The sequence below is a fragment of the Nannospalax galili genome, unplaced genomic scaffold (genome assembly GCF_000622305.1).
Source record: "Nannospalax galili isolate Female #2095 unplaced genomic scaffold, S.galili_v1.0 scaffold441, whole genome shotgun sequence".
NCBI lineage: Eukaryota > Metazoa > Chordata > Mammalia > Rodentia > Spalacidae > Nannospalax > Nannospalax galili.
This window is the reverse complement of record NW_008348089.1, coordinates 1,598,870-1,616,628: the sequence shown is the minus strand read 5'-3', so window position 1 is coordinate 1,616,628 and position 17,759 is coordinate 1,598,870. Positions and strand designations below refer to the sequence as shown.

Sequence of the window (17,759 nt, the reverse complement as noted above, 5' to 3'; positions counted from 1 at the left end):
CATTTTACACACTGGTCAGAGTTCACTTAGATCTGCTAAAGCCTCTCTCATTTTATAAAGATCCTGTCCCATTAAAGGACTTAGCAAAACCATTGAAGCTCTATGCCAGTTGAATTAAGCTTTCCTTTATATCTATTGTGAACACAGTCTTATCTGGCCCAGTGAACTGGGCATTATATATTGCTTTTCTCATACCTAGTTCTCTCAGAAATTCCTGTCCCTCCTTTTAGTTCTCCAGCCTCTGTTAATTATGGAAGTTTCCATTGGTAATGACCATGTATCTTTAATACCTTGCACCAGCCATCCTATTAAGGACTGCTACCCTCTGCATTAGTCTATGTTGAACAGCCTATGTTGCAAGGATGGATGAGTGGTTATATAACTCAGCTGTGAAGCTTCTGAAGGACTTGTTACCATGTCCCATACCCTCATGAGCCACATGGTGAGGGGCTCTCTGATCACTTGTTTGTAAGTCTTTCCTAGTTTTAACAGCTCCAGTGTGGAGTATTTCCTATTTACAGTACTGTTAGCTTTTTTCTCTTTTTGCATCAAAGGTTGAATCTGAGGGGCAGCTTTAGCTACTTTTATTTTTAGGTCATTTCTTTTTTCACTACTATCTGTCTTTTTTCCTGAGTCCTAGGACCCCCTGGTCCCTTATCCTTACACAAGTTAAGATGTCCTGTTTTTTTCCATCTCTTAAGCTCTAAGGTTGAAACTGAATCTGCCAGGACCTCTCTAGCCTTTTCAGCTTCCCCTGCCTTGGGCAAATCTTTTATTATGCAAAGTGGCCATGACCCCTCTCTGGGTTCTCTGCTTGTGTCCAAGGCCTGTACAAGTTTTTCTAGCCTTTCTATAACCTTTGAAGAATCTTCACATACTAGCAACTGGGCTAATTTCCCACATTTGCAATACAGCTGTGGCCCTGGGATTTTTCCCTCTAAGTTCATCTGCTTCTGCATGACCTGCATCATTCTAATTACATATTTTATGATCCATTGTGAGATCCATATAAGTGCTGCCAGTAGCTCCCTTGTTTTTCCCAAACTCCTGCTGTTTGGGTTTGTTTTATCCAGCGCCATCCTACTAATATGCCAATTTGTCCCACTACATTTTCCCCTTCCTGCTCTCTGTTTGACCCACCCATACTCTCTCAGGGTCTCTTGCTGGTGTGGGTCGACAAACCAAACCAGCATAACACATTTTTATCTTGGGTTTCACACGGTTTATGTGATAGGGAGGGATTCCAGCCCCACCCACCGTCGCCTTTAGCTCTGGCCCACAGCCCATGGGCACATGGTCTCACCCCGTGGTCTGTGGATGCCCCATATCACTTCCATGCCTGCAGGATGCCTCTGCCATTCACCCCCAGCAGCTGCACACTTCCTTTTTCTGTTCTAATTGTGCCACTGTGCTAACTCTCTGCAGCTAACTCTACTGCAGGCTCTGCCCCTGGCTGGCTTATACTTTTTGGAGGAATAAGTAATTTTCAGGCTACAAATACCCATAGATTAATGCATCTCTCAGCTCTTAGCAGAGAAACTCTCTTATGCAGCGGATAGTGATTAACACAGACCCACAATTGGCCAATGTGCCGAGAGCAAGAGGCTGCAGAGTACTTATCCCTGAATAGGACACTTATATCAAACTTCTGCCTCCAAAGGTTCAAGGAATTATTACAGAAGATGGGGCAGAAAGATTGTAAGAGCCAGAAGTGGTGGGTGATCATAAGGAAACAAAGTTTTCTGGACAACTGGTCGCTTACTCATATGAACTCACAGCAGTGGTGACAGCCTACATGAGCACCATGGAATCTCAAGCCAGACAAAATCTCAGAATAGATATGGGGCCATAAGAAATGACAATCCTACCTGAGGAACTATTGGTAATGGAATTCCCCTGGAAAAATCAGTTGACTTTAAAGGTGTGTCTCTTGGTAGGTTAACTAGGCTCCACTGGATGAACCCACACCATCAAACTTTTGGGAACACAAATTTGACTCTCTCTCTGTATGAAGTTCATGTATAAAGTAGATAAAATTGTCAGAGGATTGTAAGGGGGTCCAAATGGGGGGAGGGACTCTAATTATCATCAAAATATATTATGTGAAATTTGAAAAAATTCAATAAAAACAAAGAAAAAAGTTAAATGATTTGTTCTTGGCTTTTGAAACTTGTTCTACCCTTTGTATCAAGGATAAACCTATCAAATGCTTCATATCTAAGTCCAAAGAGAGATTATAGGCAATGGGGATTTTCTCAGTGAGAATAATATTGTCCTAGTGTTAGAATTGTTTATAACAAAAATTTGGAACTCAGTCCTGTATATCAACATTGAAAAAGAAATACTATATTTTTGTAAGAATAAAACATTGAATATCATGGCCTGAGAGGTTATATACCACATGATTAAATTTGATTAGTTGTATGTCTTATAAATGTAGAACTTTAGTTTTCCTTATGACTTCATTTTCTAATTTTTCAATAGTAGGTTTCTTATATAACAAAGATAGTTAAAGTAGATTAACCTTATAATATTGCAAGTAATTGTTGTTAGAAGATATATCCTAAATTTTTAGATGTGACATGTTTCTGCCTGTTATTCTCAAAAGGGGTAAAGAACTGCATATAGAAATGAGAAATTAAGAATGAGCAATCAAATATAGTTACATGACCATTGTCCATTGTACTATTTTTTTTGTAGTTGAACTTTTTTGTATACATCCATAAGTGGGTGTCTTATTACAGTGAGAAAATAAAACAGACAGACCCAGGTGCCATTTAGTGCTACTAAACCAGCTCTATATCTTTTCTTGGTCTCCTCTTCCTCAGTGCCTGATTCTTTTCTATTCCTTAACAAATGAAAATGACCCCTGATAATATAACAGATTTTTTTTTCTCACAGTGGCACTGCTTTGAAGACACTCAGTTGCTCTAAAGAAGTTGAACATTGTGTTATACAGCTTACTCCTTCTTAAAGATGCTAGATCAATCTTGAAAATCCCATGGAGTTTCCTTCTCTCATGAACTTTTCAGGCATTATCTTTTAAATGTGTTGTAAAGTGTGGTGATTTGAATGAGGATGTCTCCCATAGGCTCCAAGTATTTGGACATTTTGTCCCCAGATGGTGGTTGTTTGTGGAGGTCTTAGAAGGTGTGGCTATCCTGGAGGAAGCACATCACTGGGGGTGGACTTAGAGAGTTCTTAAGCCCTGCCAGATCTCCAGTTGCTCTCTTGCTTCCTGTGCCCACTTGATGATGTGAGAGCTTAACTTCTGCTGCTCCTGCTCCAGCTACCTCCATCTACCATGCCTCCTGCCATGGCAGACAGTAATTCCTCTGGAATTGTAAGCTCGAATAAACTCTTCCTTTTGTAAGTTGTTTTGGTCAGTGTTTCTATCACAACAACAGAAAAGTGACTAATACAGGAGGTGTATTCATTTTCTTGTAAAAGAAAGTGTGTCACATTTTGATCTGACTTAAAACATTTTTGTGTACAAAATAATCCTGGCCTGAATTTCCCAGGAGACTGTCAACCGCCAACATCTCTGACAGTGTATCTTCCAGACTCATCCTGGGCTTTCTTTGCATCCCTCCAGGCTCCTGCAGTTATAGTATTTTTCTGGGGAAACATGAATGAACTGTCTGTTCACCCCAGAAAGGGCATGGAGGAGAGACAAAAGAAATGATCTGCCCTAACCTAGCTTAGTAAGTTGATCAGTATTACTTACAGGAGCATAGGCAACTCAAAGGCAGTCATATCACTGAAATGCCCACCCCAGCGTGGGTGATGACTCCTGAATACCTGGAGTCAGCTCCACTCTTCCAAGCAATTGTTTTCTGCTTTTATCACTTGGGGAGGCAAGTAAGGAATTTTCTGATTTCCTGAGTTCTTTGAGCTGCTTCCCTCCTCCGTGCAGGAGAAAACATTTAATTTTGGAGGGAATAGCTACAGAGTACCAGTTAAGTATGACTCTCTCCACAATACGTTGTGTAGCCTACCTATGTCACAGTAGGCCTGGTGCTTTCTCTTCCTTTATACTTCCGTCAACACAGGGCCCTTCCGATGCCTGTGACCATCCCCCTGCCTTCAGGAGTCTGTCTGTCCTTGCTGTCCATAACTGATATATTACATTGTTAACCATTGAGAATACTCTCTGACACTGGAAAAAATATCTCACGAATGCTTGTTGCATAAATTAAAAAACTTTCTTCACTTAAAGTTATGTTAATGTAAAAGAAAATGCTAACCTCTCTAATCTAGGCCTATCCATTCACATATGGAAGTCTGAAGTTGGCCTTCTGCTTTCCCTTCCTTTCTCATTCTTGTTGATTTATCCAGCATTTGGTGAGACGGTGACTGAAAAAATATCAGTGAATAACGTGGTTCAGGGGCCGGCTCACCCTTACAAATAAAGTTACAGGTTCAGTGAAAGAATCAAGTGTAATATTCGACCAACTAGTCCCAAACTTACTGCAACTGATTTTAGCTTGGAGTCGCCTAGTTTAATTTTTATTCCCATTTGAAGAATGGTGGAGGATATTGGTCCATACTAGTGTTCAGCTTCTTTGTTTGATGACTCGGAGTCTCTTCTGTAGGCATTGGAGTAGCTGCAAGCAATCGTGAAGTCTATTCACCGTGTATTCTCTCCCCTAGGAGAGATTTGTGAGCTTGGATGCATCTTTCTTTCTCTCTCTCTCTCTCTCTCTCTCTCTCTCTCTCTCTCTCTCTCTCTCTCTCTCTCTCTCTGTCTGAATATATGCAGAAACCAAGGACAACCTCAGGTGTCTCTCCTCAGGCTCTGTCCATCCTCCTCATTTTTTTGAGACAGTCTCAAAAGTGAGAGCACTTGCCTGGAGCTCACCAAGGAGGCTAGACTGGCTGGCCAGTAAGCCCCAGGGATCCCCCAGTCTCCACCTCCCAGAACTGGGATTGCAAGTGTGCAACGCCACTTTTTAACCTGGGTTCTGGGGATGGAAAACAGAGCTTAGGTCTTTGGGCACCGCAGGCACTTTAACAACTGAGCTATCGCCTTTGCTCCTGTTTTTATTATATACAAATTCCCCTTCTCGGTCATCTTATCCTTTGCTTAACTGTTTCCATGACTAGCTTTCTAAGCAGAAGGGCCATGTAGGTCATTTGCATATCCCCGCTCCAGTTTGAAGGAGCAATACACTTTCATGTATTGCATCTAAATCAAGCAACTCAGCCCATGTGTTCGTTAACAAGACCTTTCTTAGCTTCTAGACGGGGAAGTTCAGAATAAGAGAAGTGACCTACCCAGTATCAACGTAAGAAAACTTCATTTCAAATTTGGCTGTATTTGTGTGTTCTGATTTTCTGCATAGCTATTATAGTTACTTTAGGAAGTACAGACATTCTGAGTTGTCCACAGTAAAACAAAAGGAAAAAATCCTGGCAGTCTTATTTTGGAACGTTAGGCACAGAGCCAATTGAAAGGTCATTTCCCCCCATAAACAGTCATTGTTCATTTACTCTCTAGCTGCCATTGAAGTGGACTGTAACATGGAAATTATTGAATGTAATTTTATCAGTTTTTTTTTTTATTTCTAGAAACAGTTATGAACTGGTAGTTGGATTTTTGAATATACTGCAATATAATGAAATTTTCTTATGGAGCTAATAGCCATTTGATCATTTTTCCTATATATTGAAAAAGTCAATTTAATTTAATATTTATGATACTCAGAATGGCCTTCAATAATTTGGAAAGTCAATTCTCTTTTATGACCTCTAGTCACACTTGATTTTGGCAAGCGGGAACATGATTCTCCTTTGTTTCCTCCTTGCAGATTGCCGTGACTGCCTTCAGCATTACCTAGCAGTACCCTGACAATATCAGTTTGTGAAACAGCAAAGGCAATTCCTCCATATTAATTTTCTTATGACAGGGTTTATTTTTAATTGCCTCATAATTAATGGTCCCTCTATAGGACAGTAATAATGAGCTACTTGATTACTACTTCTCTAGTTCTGGGAGGAATTTAGTGCTTGGATTTCTGTTTGTTAGCAGTGTTTCAAAACCCTTTCGACATTGCAATTCCTTCATGTTATCATAGATTTCATTATTTCCTATTTTAAGTAAGCAATCAGCTCTTTCCTTCCTTCAGGCTCTTCCTTCTCTATGTCCCCTCCTTTTTCCCACTTGCCACTATTCTATAAAACAGAGTGAAACCTGACAACGCTTTGTTTTTTTCTATTATTTTTGAAGAATGTTATTTTTCTTAAATTTTGCATTTACCTTTGAAGTCACCCATTCTTAATATTTTGGTAAATAGAATCAGGATATGGCAAGTGAGCTCCAAACATCTGCTTTCATAGGTTTGTATATGCAATACTTTTGTATTCCAGAGCCCTCGTGTTTAAAGCAGTGCCTAGCAAATGGGGTGATTTGTGAGGCCACAGGACTTCCATGTGTTTCATTTAGACCTGAACTTTTTCTAATATAATCACATTCCTAGTCGTTTTATTTCTCATTCTTTGGCTTATCTCCCTTTTACTGTTATCCCTGAACTTACCATCATTGCATTCATAACATTTGATGATATTTTATTGTTAATATATCATTCAGTTGAGAATAGTGATCTTGACTTGAAACTTGTGGGTCTGTGGTCTATTACATGTGGCCTAAGAACTCCACATATGAATAACCTTTCCCATCTAAAATCAACTCTCTAATACCTTATTATTTATTTAAATTTTATTTATTTATTTTCATGTGTATGAGTGTTGTATTTGCATGTATATAGGTGCACCACATGTGCACCAGAAGAGGATGTCAGATTCCCTGGAACTGGAGTGAGAGATTAATGTTAGTCACCATGTGATTGCTGGAAAATGAACCTGTACCCTCTGCAAGAGCAGCCAATCCCTTAACTGCTGAACCATCTCTCCAGCCCCGTCTAATACCTTATTATTTAATGTCTGGTTCATATCCAGAGTCATGGAGTCAAATCAGAAGCTTCAAATTTAATTTTATTTCCTTTCTGCATGAGATAAATTTAGCAAGTTGTTTTACCTCTAAATCTTACTTTTCTCACTGAAAGTCAGAGACAGGACTCCCTGTAGTTCAGTGTTGCTTTTAAGAACAGATGCAGACATATTTGAAGAATGTTGCACAGGGACTTGCACAATGTGAGCTTGTGGTGATGTGAGCAACTGCTGCTGCTGGTTATGTGCTTTGCTTTGTACTTCCACAGGCACTTCGTCACAGGTGCCCAGACTCCCATAGTGATCCGCTGTTAGGCCCTCCACCCCACAGCCATCTTGCTTATCTGTCCATGCCCTGTAACTACAGATACAAATAATCTACCGCCTGTAGATGAAGGTTTGCTGTCATGCAGGGCTGGCCTGGGGTGAGTGAAGGGGTACATTCAGCATCTTGCTGTCATTGTCGGTGAAGGCAAACATTTAGGGCTATGTCTGGCGATCAGCTCTGTAATTTATCATCCCTTTTCCTACACTCAGAACATAGAGATGCACTCTGTGGGTCAGCTGAAATGGTGGAGCACGTTCTCCTGAGTTTACAGCTTCTCAGGGTCAGTGAAAGCTGAGGTTCATTCAACAAGGGGATCCATAGACTGTGACACAAATTCCATTAGTTCATAAATTATAAAGGAAATTGTAGGAGTTGCTTTTGGGTTTTTAAAACTTCAGGCCGGGAGGTTAATTACTTGCCTAGAATTCCAACCAACTTTCTGTGTTAATGGATACCGGCTGTGTTGGCCCTTCTGTTCTGGGCTTGCACATACACTATTTGAATGTAGTAATAAATCACTGTCTTTGGAAGGCTTTATTTATTTAATTTGGTAAATACCTGTGATCAGCTCAGAAATAAAGGATTGTTGTGTTATAATTGGATTATTCTTGGAGGTTAGCATTGTTCATTCTTTAATAATTTTTCTAAAGGAATTAATTCATCGTGTTTAGAATGTTTGCTCAACGTTATAAAACCAGTAGCTATAAATAGTTATAAGCAATATAAGATAATGAAATTATTAATAAAAAGATAATGAACAAATCACAAACATCTGTAAATTAAATTTGTCACCCACATTTTCATAGGAATTGGTGATCTTGGATTAAGAGGGAGCTTATTCTTTTATTTTCTATATTCTTTATTTCTCTTTACTAACTTAGGTCAAATCAGAGGTTCTGTTGCCTGCAGTTGATCTGAGTGAACAGGATTGTTGCATGTAGGCTCTTCATAAAACGAAATCATTTCCTGGGCAGCATGCTTATGAGCTTCGAGTGTTAATTGGTATCTTTGTATTTGTAGGGAAAGCAATGAAGGCTTGCTTTTTGTTTTTTTACAGTGTCCAATCCCTAACCACATTAGTAGATGCCACCCCTCCCCACTACTTGTATTCAGTTTTCCCCAGTTGATATTGAGTTAGTGACAGGCACATATAAACATTCAATGGAGGGGTTTGACTTCATTAATATTATTTGTATGTATGTCTCTGTGTATCTGTCTGTGAGTGCATGTGCATATATAGGCAGGCATACATGCTTGTGCATGTACAGAGGCAAGAAAAGGACATTCCTCAGAACAGGAATTAAAGACATTCACGGGATGCACAGCTTTTTATATGGGTGCTGGGATCTAAACTCTAATCCTCATGATTACATGGCAAGTGTCCCAAGATCCTAATTTTTAAAAATTTGCTTATTTTTATTTTATGTGTATGAGTGTTATACTTGCATGTATGTAAGTGTACCCATGTCATTCAGTGTCCTCAGAGGCCTGAAGTGGGCTTGGAATCCCTGGAACTAGAGTTATGGAAAATTGTTAGCTGCTGTGTGTGTGCTGGGATTCAAACTCAGGTCTTCTGCAAGAGTAGCCAGTGGTCTTAACCACTAAGACATCTCTCCAGCCCCATCATTTTTTTAAGGCCATAATCATAGTGTTTTGAAAGTTAATAGTAATAGGTTGGAATAAAGGGCACAGGGAGAATAATGGAGTGACATTTTCCTATAATATCATGTTATGAATTACTAACATGTAAGTTAATAAGAGTGAATCACTTAATAGATGTTACAGTTCATGCAACTTGCATTTTCACCATTCTGTCGCACTCCTTCCTCCCTGCCTCTGCCCCAGTTTTTCTTTTTCATAATATGATCTTGAAAACTAGCAGTGCCTTTGGCCACAATTGTTCATCAACTCTCTCAAAGCTTTATCTATTGTTACATCATTGGACAATATTAATAGCATGCTTATGTTTAATTTAGGCTGCTGGCATTTTTAGTTTTGATGATGACAGTTGTACCTAGAGTTTCTTATGTGTTATAAATATATATACACTACCACTGAGCTACACAACTAGCCCCAACTTTTCGTTTAGTGTAATGAAACTAAAAATTTGATTCCTTTAATATGTTTTCACTTGCTATTCTTATATAATTACCATCAAGAACAGTTCTCTGTGCTGTTTTTTCTGCAATCCTGCCCTGGGGTTGAGGAAGGATTTACAGCTTCTCTAGATAGAGACAAAGTGATTTCTGGGTTACTTGCTGTTCACAGTTAGGACTGAACTGCCCACTGCTGCTGGGGTACTCATCAGTACCAGGTTCAACAAAACCAGGTGAAATTCTTCAAAGTGTAAAACCACTGAGTGAAATCATTAAGGATATCCCTAAGAAAGGCTGAGATCTGGAAACAAAATCAAATCGATACCTGGGGCCGCTCCTCCATTACCATCCTTGCTCCTTACTAGTGAGTAGAACATGGATGGAAGGTCCGAGCCTTTCAAACGCTGGCACTTACTGTTGAACTCTCTCCTTTTGTGAAGCTTCTGCAGCACTCACACCAGGATCTCACAAAGACATCTTGCTCCCTTGAGGCGAATCACAGTGAAGGTGCCATTGACATTGCTGCTTGGCCACAGAGCATCCTGCATGGAGATCAGCTACTTCTCTTTTCTTCCTAATTATAATTAAACTGATTCATTACTTGCTCCTACTCCTTGCCGACCTCTTCCTGATCCTCCTTCTCCTCCTCCTCCTCCTTTTGGTCTGCATTTCATATCCCATTTTTAGGTGGGTTTTGTTGTTGTTCTACTTCTGGAAGATTCTTTAAAACAAGGTATTTCTTTTAAGGAAGAGGATGAGGACACATTTTATGATAAAAACTCTGTGTGGTTTGATTCATGTATAGCCAAGTAATTTAAGTAGTAAAGTTCCTCTTACTTGGTTATTACATCTTATTGCCCATTTTAGTAGTGTTTCTTTGTAACCATTTGAGAAGTGAATGTCAAGCTCAGGATTTTGCTGTCTCTCCTTCAGATGGTGTCCTTAGGCTTAACCTCTTTAGATCCAGTGAGTCCCTACCAAATTTGATTAATGGGGACATTCTGTGATTAACAAGGTGGGGTTCAGCAAGGTCAGCGGGGTTTCATGGCTCTTTTGGCTTAAGGAAATAAAAGTATTGGAGTTCACAGAAAGGTGCCAGAAGTGAACTTGAGCTCCTCCCACGTGTCAGCGTGACATTTCACTGCTCGCAGCACTGTACTTCTAATTTATGAGATGCTCTGTGAGGTGCAGAGTTTGAATGGTGGAATCAGAAGAGTGATCTGGTGGTGCTTCCAAAGTTAGATTTTTAGGGGAAGGTCAGTTTTCAATGAGAATAATTCAGTGTGCTGTTTCATAAATTTCCTTAGTCTTCAAAGGAAATATAATCCAGTTCTCTAATACTTGTGGAAGACAAATACAAAGTTCTTTTTAAGAATTTCAATGTGGCACATATATTTCCAAGGTCAACCATGTGTAACCATCCCAGGACTATGTTTTCATGAAACATAAACTTGAGGCGTTTTCTTTTTCACTTGAAAGTGTCACTGTCTCTAAAAATTATTTTTATTAAAATGTTCAAAGTAAAAAGTAAAACTGTATGGCTCAGGAATCTTTATATATTACTTCATTTAGTTATTTCAACCTCATTTAAATTGGATTTACTGAAAGTTAATGGCTTAACTTTATGTTTTAAGTTGTTACATTTTTAATGCATTTTGAATGCATTTTCTTAATTTATGAGAGCACTCTGAAATTTGGCATAAATTTTTAAAAATATACTAAGTGAAAAAATGAGAATTTAAAATTATTAAATGCACTTTTGAAAATGTTCTAATTTTGCCTTATTCTATACACAGAATTATCAGGAGAGTTGTATATATAAATTATGTATTATGCTTTTCTCCCTGTTTATAAAAATCTTAAGAAACAAAACATTGTATACTTAGGAAAATTGTGGTAAATAGAACACAAAGTTTATTATCATTAACACTTTTTAATATTTATGGTTAATCCATTATTATTACTAAATCTACTGATTCAACACATTTAGCATCATTAAAAAAAATTAATCTCAGTCTCCTAACAGAGTAGACTCACTTTTGAATTAAATCCACAGTATAATTTAAGAATATCAAGATTTAAGTATCTTAAAAGACTTTGTCAATTTCATGTTATATAAGATCTTTGGGAAAGATCTGTGTCATGATGGAGGATACTGAGAGTTTGCATAATAGGTGTGTATTCAGTGATTTCTGGGATTTAGCATCTTTTCATCATTAAGATGGAGGCATGCTACTCTCCCAAATTTTCTTGACTTTTTTTATTTTTTAAAATTTATTTTTATGTTATGCGTATGAGTGTTTTGTCTGCATGTATATAACTGTACCACATGTGTGCAATGCCCACGGAGGTCAAAAGTGGCCATTGGTTCTCCTAGAACTGGAGTTATGGATGGCTGTGAGCTGCCACGTAGGTGCTAGAAACCAAGCCCAGGACCTCTGCAAGAGCTTTTAACAACTGAGTGCTGAGCCATGTCTCCAGTCTTTGACTCTGTCCTCATAATATTGCACTATTATGCTTTTGGCAAAGGCTAGAGTTCTAAAATCTTCAGTTGACATTATATTACATAGAACAATGCAACTGCAAAAAATAGCATACCTAAGGACATATGTTAAGCTAGAATTTGAATTTTCCTATTGTTATTCAACAATGGGCATTTGTCATCATAATGCATTTACATGGTGACTTGCTTGGGCCAGGCTGGACAGGCAAGGTGCCCCATGTGGCAGCATGATGCTTTCTTTCATTGCCACCAGAAGCCTTTGGAAGTGAAGAGCATCCCACACATACATTCAAATGCTTTTGGGTTGCTTCCCTCTCAGGTATACCACCGGTTACAATCTGGGGACTCTTATTTCAAAACCAGTAAGCTCAAATACTTGTAATTCAAAGGTGAAGAGCTTTGAAAATAAAAAAGTGTACTTGAATAATGTATTCCAGGAACTTCATGCATTCAGTAATTTTGCCTTTCCTAATGCCCATAGCTGAACACCACACCTGCTCACTTCCATGCTGGGGGTTTTACTTTAAGCATATGTCTTTATTGTATTTTCTTGACATAATTTTGTCTATCTGCAATTGCTAGAGCCCAGAACTGAAACTCTAGGAGGCTGTGCATAGACAGAAAGAGGCAAACCTATAAAAATGAATAAATCAGTTTCGTAGAGTATCCACTTTATGGCATCTTGACAATCAATTTAAAATCAACCTTTTATAATTGCCATCATGTTTCTGTTTGTTCCTTTCTGTATTCATGGAAAACATGATGAGTGCATTTTAGTGTCCCTTGGTTTCAGAACAGAATTTTAAAAAATAGATGAAAGAACTCATCATTTTGTTCTTTGTTAAATGGAAAATGTTTTGCTACATGTATGTCTACTTAAATATTATTTATGTTACTATGCTCATTAAGCCAGACTATATTTGTAGCTGAGTCCTACAGTAGGGTATGTGCCAATATTATAGTTATCTTCTAAATGATGTGTTTGTATGTATGTGTGTATATATGGCACAACTAGTATTCTACCAATGTTTGCATTCACTTTGGATTTACCTTATGATATAATACACATTCATAATCTGTCCCTTACTTTTTCCTGTTAAATTTTGATGACCAAAGTAATGTTGAATCTGCCAGCCAGATAGTCCTACATAATATTAGAGTTTTTGTCATTAACTTCAGAAAGTCTAACCAGTTTACACAGAGGCATCCAGAAGTCAGATCAACAGAGTCAGAGGCCAAATCTAGGTAGAATTGAGTAGAAAGGAGGGATTTGGTACAGTTCCCAAGTTTCTCCTTTTCAATAAATTTTATTGTATTTAGTTAAGGTATTCCTGTTATTATTGGACAGGCATTGATAATAAAAATGTTACTAAAGCAAAGCAAATGAATGTATCTATGGTCTCACCTAGCTGCCTGTGTTTTCTTTAGTTTTTATGGGAAGAACCTTAAAATCTTGCTTAACAGGATTCATTATATGAGCTTTTGTTGTTTTTTGTTTGATAACTGAATAAGCTTGGTACAACTGATCGAACAGGATATACAGAGCACATGGGAAGATAAGATCATGAATTTAGAATAATACATGCAGAATTTGAGTTGTTCATAAAATAGCCAAATGACGCAACATGATGGATAGATGGATGTTTGGAGGGAGGCTTAACAGAGATGAGAAATAAGGTAAACAGAATTATCAACTTGGAGTTAAAATTAGAATTTGCAATCCTTTGTTCTGCCATGAAAATTCATAGCTTCTACCATTGTAACTATCGTAACTTCAAGAATTCCAGGTCTTCTGATTGACTAGTGCAAATGTTGAATTTCTTTTACAGAAGTGGGCAAATCTGGATAGCTCATTAAAGAGACCTGCTCCTATTTTGGTGGACACCGTTTTTTTAGTTTCTTTCTATTACGGATGGCTGCAACAATTTCAGGGTGCTACTTTGTATTTAACATTGGTATTTAAGCCACATAACTTTCTGATATAACCAAGTACCTCTCACCCTGAGGCTGTAATTTAAAAAAAAAAATGGCCACAGTGATTGGAGAGGCTAGAAACTGCCACTCTGTTGGGGCTGCCACTACAGTCAGTTCCACATGATGTAAAAACACAATTCAGGAGAGCACTATAGGTCCCAGCACAAGACAGCTTCCAGACCCATTTCATGAAGTAGTGCAGAGACAGCGGAGGTCAAGTGAGGCTTCTGCTGTAAAATGGTTGGGTTGAGCAATAGGGAGCTCATGGCTGACCCAGTGAGAGGATGTATTGAAATCCCTGTGATGTTCAAGTGGACCCCATTGGAACAGAAAAGAGCAAAGGGCTTGACCACAGTCCTAGCTGAGAACGATTTTTTTCCTTTCCTAATCTTTGATGTAGCAAGTTTCTAGCATTCTGCCTTCTTTGCCAGTTGTTCAATGAAAGGATAAAGAAACTTGGTGATTTTGACCTAATAATTATGGTAAATAATTATAAGATTCCACTTTGACACATTTTTTCTTTTTAATATGTTACTATTTTTATGTGTATGAGTATTTTTTGACAGCATGAAGTAAGGGTATCATGTGTGGGAAATCCCCACAGAAGCCAGATCCCCTAGAACTAGAGTTACTGATGGTCCTTAACCACCATGTAAGTGCTGGGTCCTTTCCTTGGGTCCTCTACAAGAGCAGCCAGTGCTCTTAACCACTGAGCCATTTTCCAGCCCCATCATTTTGTCTTTTTGAAACCAAAGGGTTTTTTTCTAAGTTGTATTACTTGTCTTAAAAAACAGTTTGCCCATTTTCTGAGTTATAGCCTTAGGTGAGAGCCACTTGGTTATATCAGAAGCTGTGGATCAATTATTATGAAGTTCAAGTACCAGTACTTGTGTACCAGCTTTATGGAATTATTTTTAAACTCTTAGCCACGAGGCAGTCATTAATATAAAGCCTTTATGAAAGAAAGTTGTGAATAGACTTGTTAAAGAAAGATCTGTATAATAAAGTAGTATTGTGCCAGAACAAATTGTTTAATATAAAACATTTTTATGTTTTTAAAATTAGAAGATTCGGTAACATTCATATATCTGAAGGAACGTGCAGGAAACCTGTGGGCTACTTGTGCGGTTCTGGGTGGTGGGTGTGCTGGGGGCTGTGTCCTTTGCTTGCTGGGAAGCACAGTGCATACTTCCTTTACCACCTGTGCTTCTCTCTGCCTGGCTGGGCCTGGTGCCCCTCCTATGCCAGCCAGGATCTGTGAGCAGCAGTGGCATTGGGCACATTCTCTTTCTTCACGTTTTTCTGACATGGAGGATTCCTTTGTTTGTAGGTGAGCGTCCCTATCAGTGTCCTTACTGTGAAAAAGGATTCAGTAAAAATGATGGACTGAAGATGCACATTCGTACTCACACCAGGGTAAGATTATATTCTGTTTCTTGACATTGATCGTAAAAGCCATGCCCGTTTTAAAAGAAATATATTTAACTTCACATGAGAAATAAAAGTGATGCATCTGAAATTATGTTCATGTTTACAGTGGATGTTTGAAGATAAAATTTTAAAAGGACAACTCAGTAAAAAAAGGAAAAATCCAAACCTTCAAAAGGACCCTGATTCTTAGACTTTGAATCAATTTGCAGGGTTTATTAATGGTCAAGTATCAAATAAATGTTAATGTTTTAACACTAGAAAAATGTAAAGTTTTACAAAATAATCATTTATAAGAAATTTGTAAGGAATACTCTTGCACAGAGGCAAGTATGTCAGAATTTGGCTACCGGGAAATGTAAACAAAATATTTAGAGGAAAGATGTTACAAAGGTAACATCTATGGAGGTTGCAAAACATGGGAGTGTAGCTCAGTGCATTACAGGGTGCACCAAGTGCTGTGTCCCATTCTGTTTCTGGGGTGTCCCTTGTGTCTTTTGCTCTCACTGGACTATTGTCATTTTGTTATATATGTCTTTTCAGATTAAAACTTCTATCTCACATGCTTTAAATATGATGTATGATGGGGATGATGGGGCTGGAGAGGTGGCTCTGTGGATAAAGGCACTGGCTGCTCTTGCAGAGGACCTAGGGTCAGTTCTCAGCACCCACATGGCAGCTCACAACCATCCATAACTCCAGTTCCAGGAGAACCAAAGCCCTCTCGTGCCTCTATGGGGCTGGAGAGGTGGCTCTGTGGATAAAGGCACTGGCTGCTCTTGCAGAGGACCTAGGCAGCTCACAACCATCCATAACTCCAGTTCCAGGAGATCCAATGCCCTCTCTGGCCTCTGCAGGCATACACATAAAATAGAAATAGATTTTTAAAATGACGTATACCACGGGCCCTGCTTCCGGATATGTTACTTAGCTCCCTGTCCAGCTCAGGGCACAGACACTTAGAATGGGCCTGCTTTGCTGTCAAATATCTGGTCTTGGTTTTGCTCTATACCTCTTTTTGTTGCATTCTCTGTCACAGGGTTTCTTCTTAGTTGTTTTTATGATGTGCTTATCAGGGATAGATTTTTGCACATTTTAAGAGTTGTGCTTGATCCTCTTTAAAGTAGCTCCAATTTAGCCTTCTTTTTCATTTTTTAATCTTACCTATAAAATAATGACTTTGGAGAAAACACATAGCAGCAATATCATTCCCAGTCTAGCCTTCTACTTCAGTTCTAGAATATACAAAAGATACCCTTCCTGGTCCTGTTAGGAAAGTACTCTTCCCATCCTTGTGGTGAGGTGAGCCACACCACAGCAAGATTCTCATTCTGCTTTAGAGAATTTTATTCATATTAGTGTTAGGGACTGTGAATATAGCTCAGTTGGTAGAGTGCTTTCTTATGCATGAGGCCATGGGTTTGAGGCCTACCATACTCATGATCCTAGCACCCTGGAGGTAGAGACAGGAGAATAAATTCAAGGTCATCCTTAGCTCTCTCCCTCCCTCCCTCCCTCCATCTCTGGACAAGATCCCTAGCAGCCCAAGCTGGTCTCCAGGTGACCAAGGGTATGCTAGAGAATATAAGGAATCCCAAGCCCTTCCTCTCTCCTCTTTTGCTGCCAAGAGGGAGGGAGGGAGAGAGGATTTACTGAATAAGAATTATTACATAAGATTAAAGAAGTATTACTTTTTATTATGTTATTTAAATATACAATGTTCAAGGTATTTGTTTTTATAATGAGCATTATTAAAGAGGCTTGATTTAATTTTAGGGCTGATGAAATGGTTCGGTGGGTAAAGGCACTTGCCTGTCAGTCTGTTGACCTAAGTTAGGTTCCCAGAACTTAAAAGGTAGAAGGAGAGAATATATATATAATAAAAAGTTACTTTATATGTGAATAGTCTCAAAATGACAGCAATGTGTTTATTTGAAAGATGCCAATATATAAGCAAAGATTATATTTGTTAGAAATGAATGATGCTGACCAGAATGTATAGTACATAGCTTCACCTGATTATTGAAGATAGAAATGATTATATCACCAAAGAAGCTGTTTAAATCCCTCAAGGGGAAAAAACTTTTTTCATTGTTCTTAAGAAAATAACATTTCTAGGTCAGTTAAAATTATTTTTTAATATGAAATTGTAAAAGACAATAATACTAGATACAAATAAGTACGAAGACAGTGCTTACCATGCCATGGAACACATCACGATGGTAACTTCAAGACCTCCAAACCTATTAATTTGTAATTCATCTTTGCCTCATAAAAACTGTGAGAGAGCTGTGATCCTATTTTAAAAATGGGAAACTGAGGCACAGACAAGTAGCAGCAGCAAACTGACTGCAACTCCCTTGCCTACTGTTACTGTTTATTAATCACTCTCATAATACTTGAGAGAAGCAAGAGGAAAGGTATATTGTCATTCTTGGTAGTTTGCTACTTTATGTCTGTGGCAAGGCAGAAACATCATGGT

The 17,759-nt window shown here is 38.5% G+C and overlaps 1 protein-coding gene across 13 annotated transcripts in view; it reads left to right on the top strand.

The window, feature by feature from the left end:
• Positions 1–17,759, top strand: part of Prdm5 (PR/SET domain 5) — a 198,093-nt gene that overhangs the window by 136,288 nt on the left and 44,046 nt on the right. For all 13 annotated transcript variants that reach the window (XM_017801001.2, XM_029569076.1, XM_029569074.1 and 10 more), the window contains one exon: positions 15,180–15,265. In XM_017801001.2, coding sequence (XP_017656490.1) covers positions 15,180–15,265 — 86 coding nt within the window. The remainder of the gene's footprint in view (positions 1–15,179; positions 15,266–17,759) is intronic.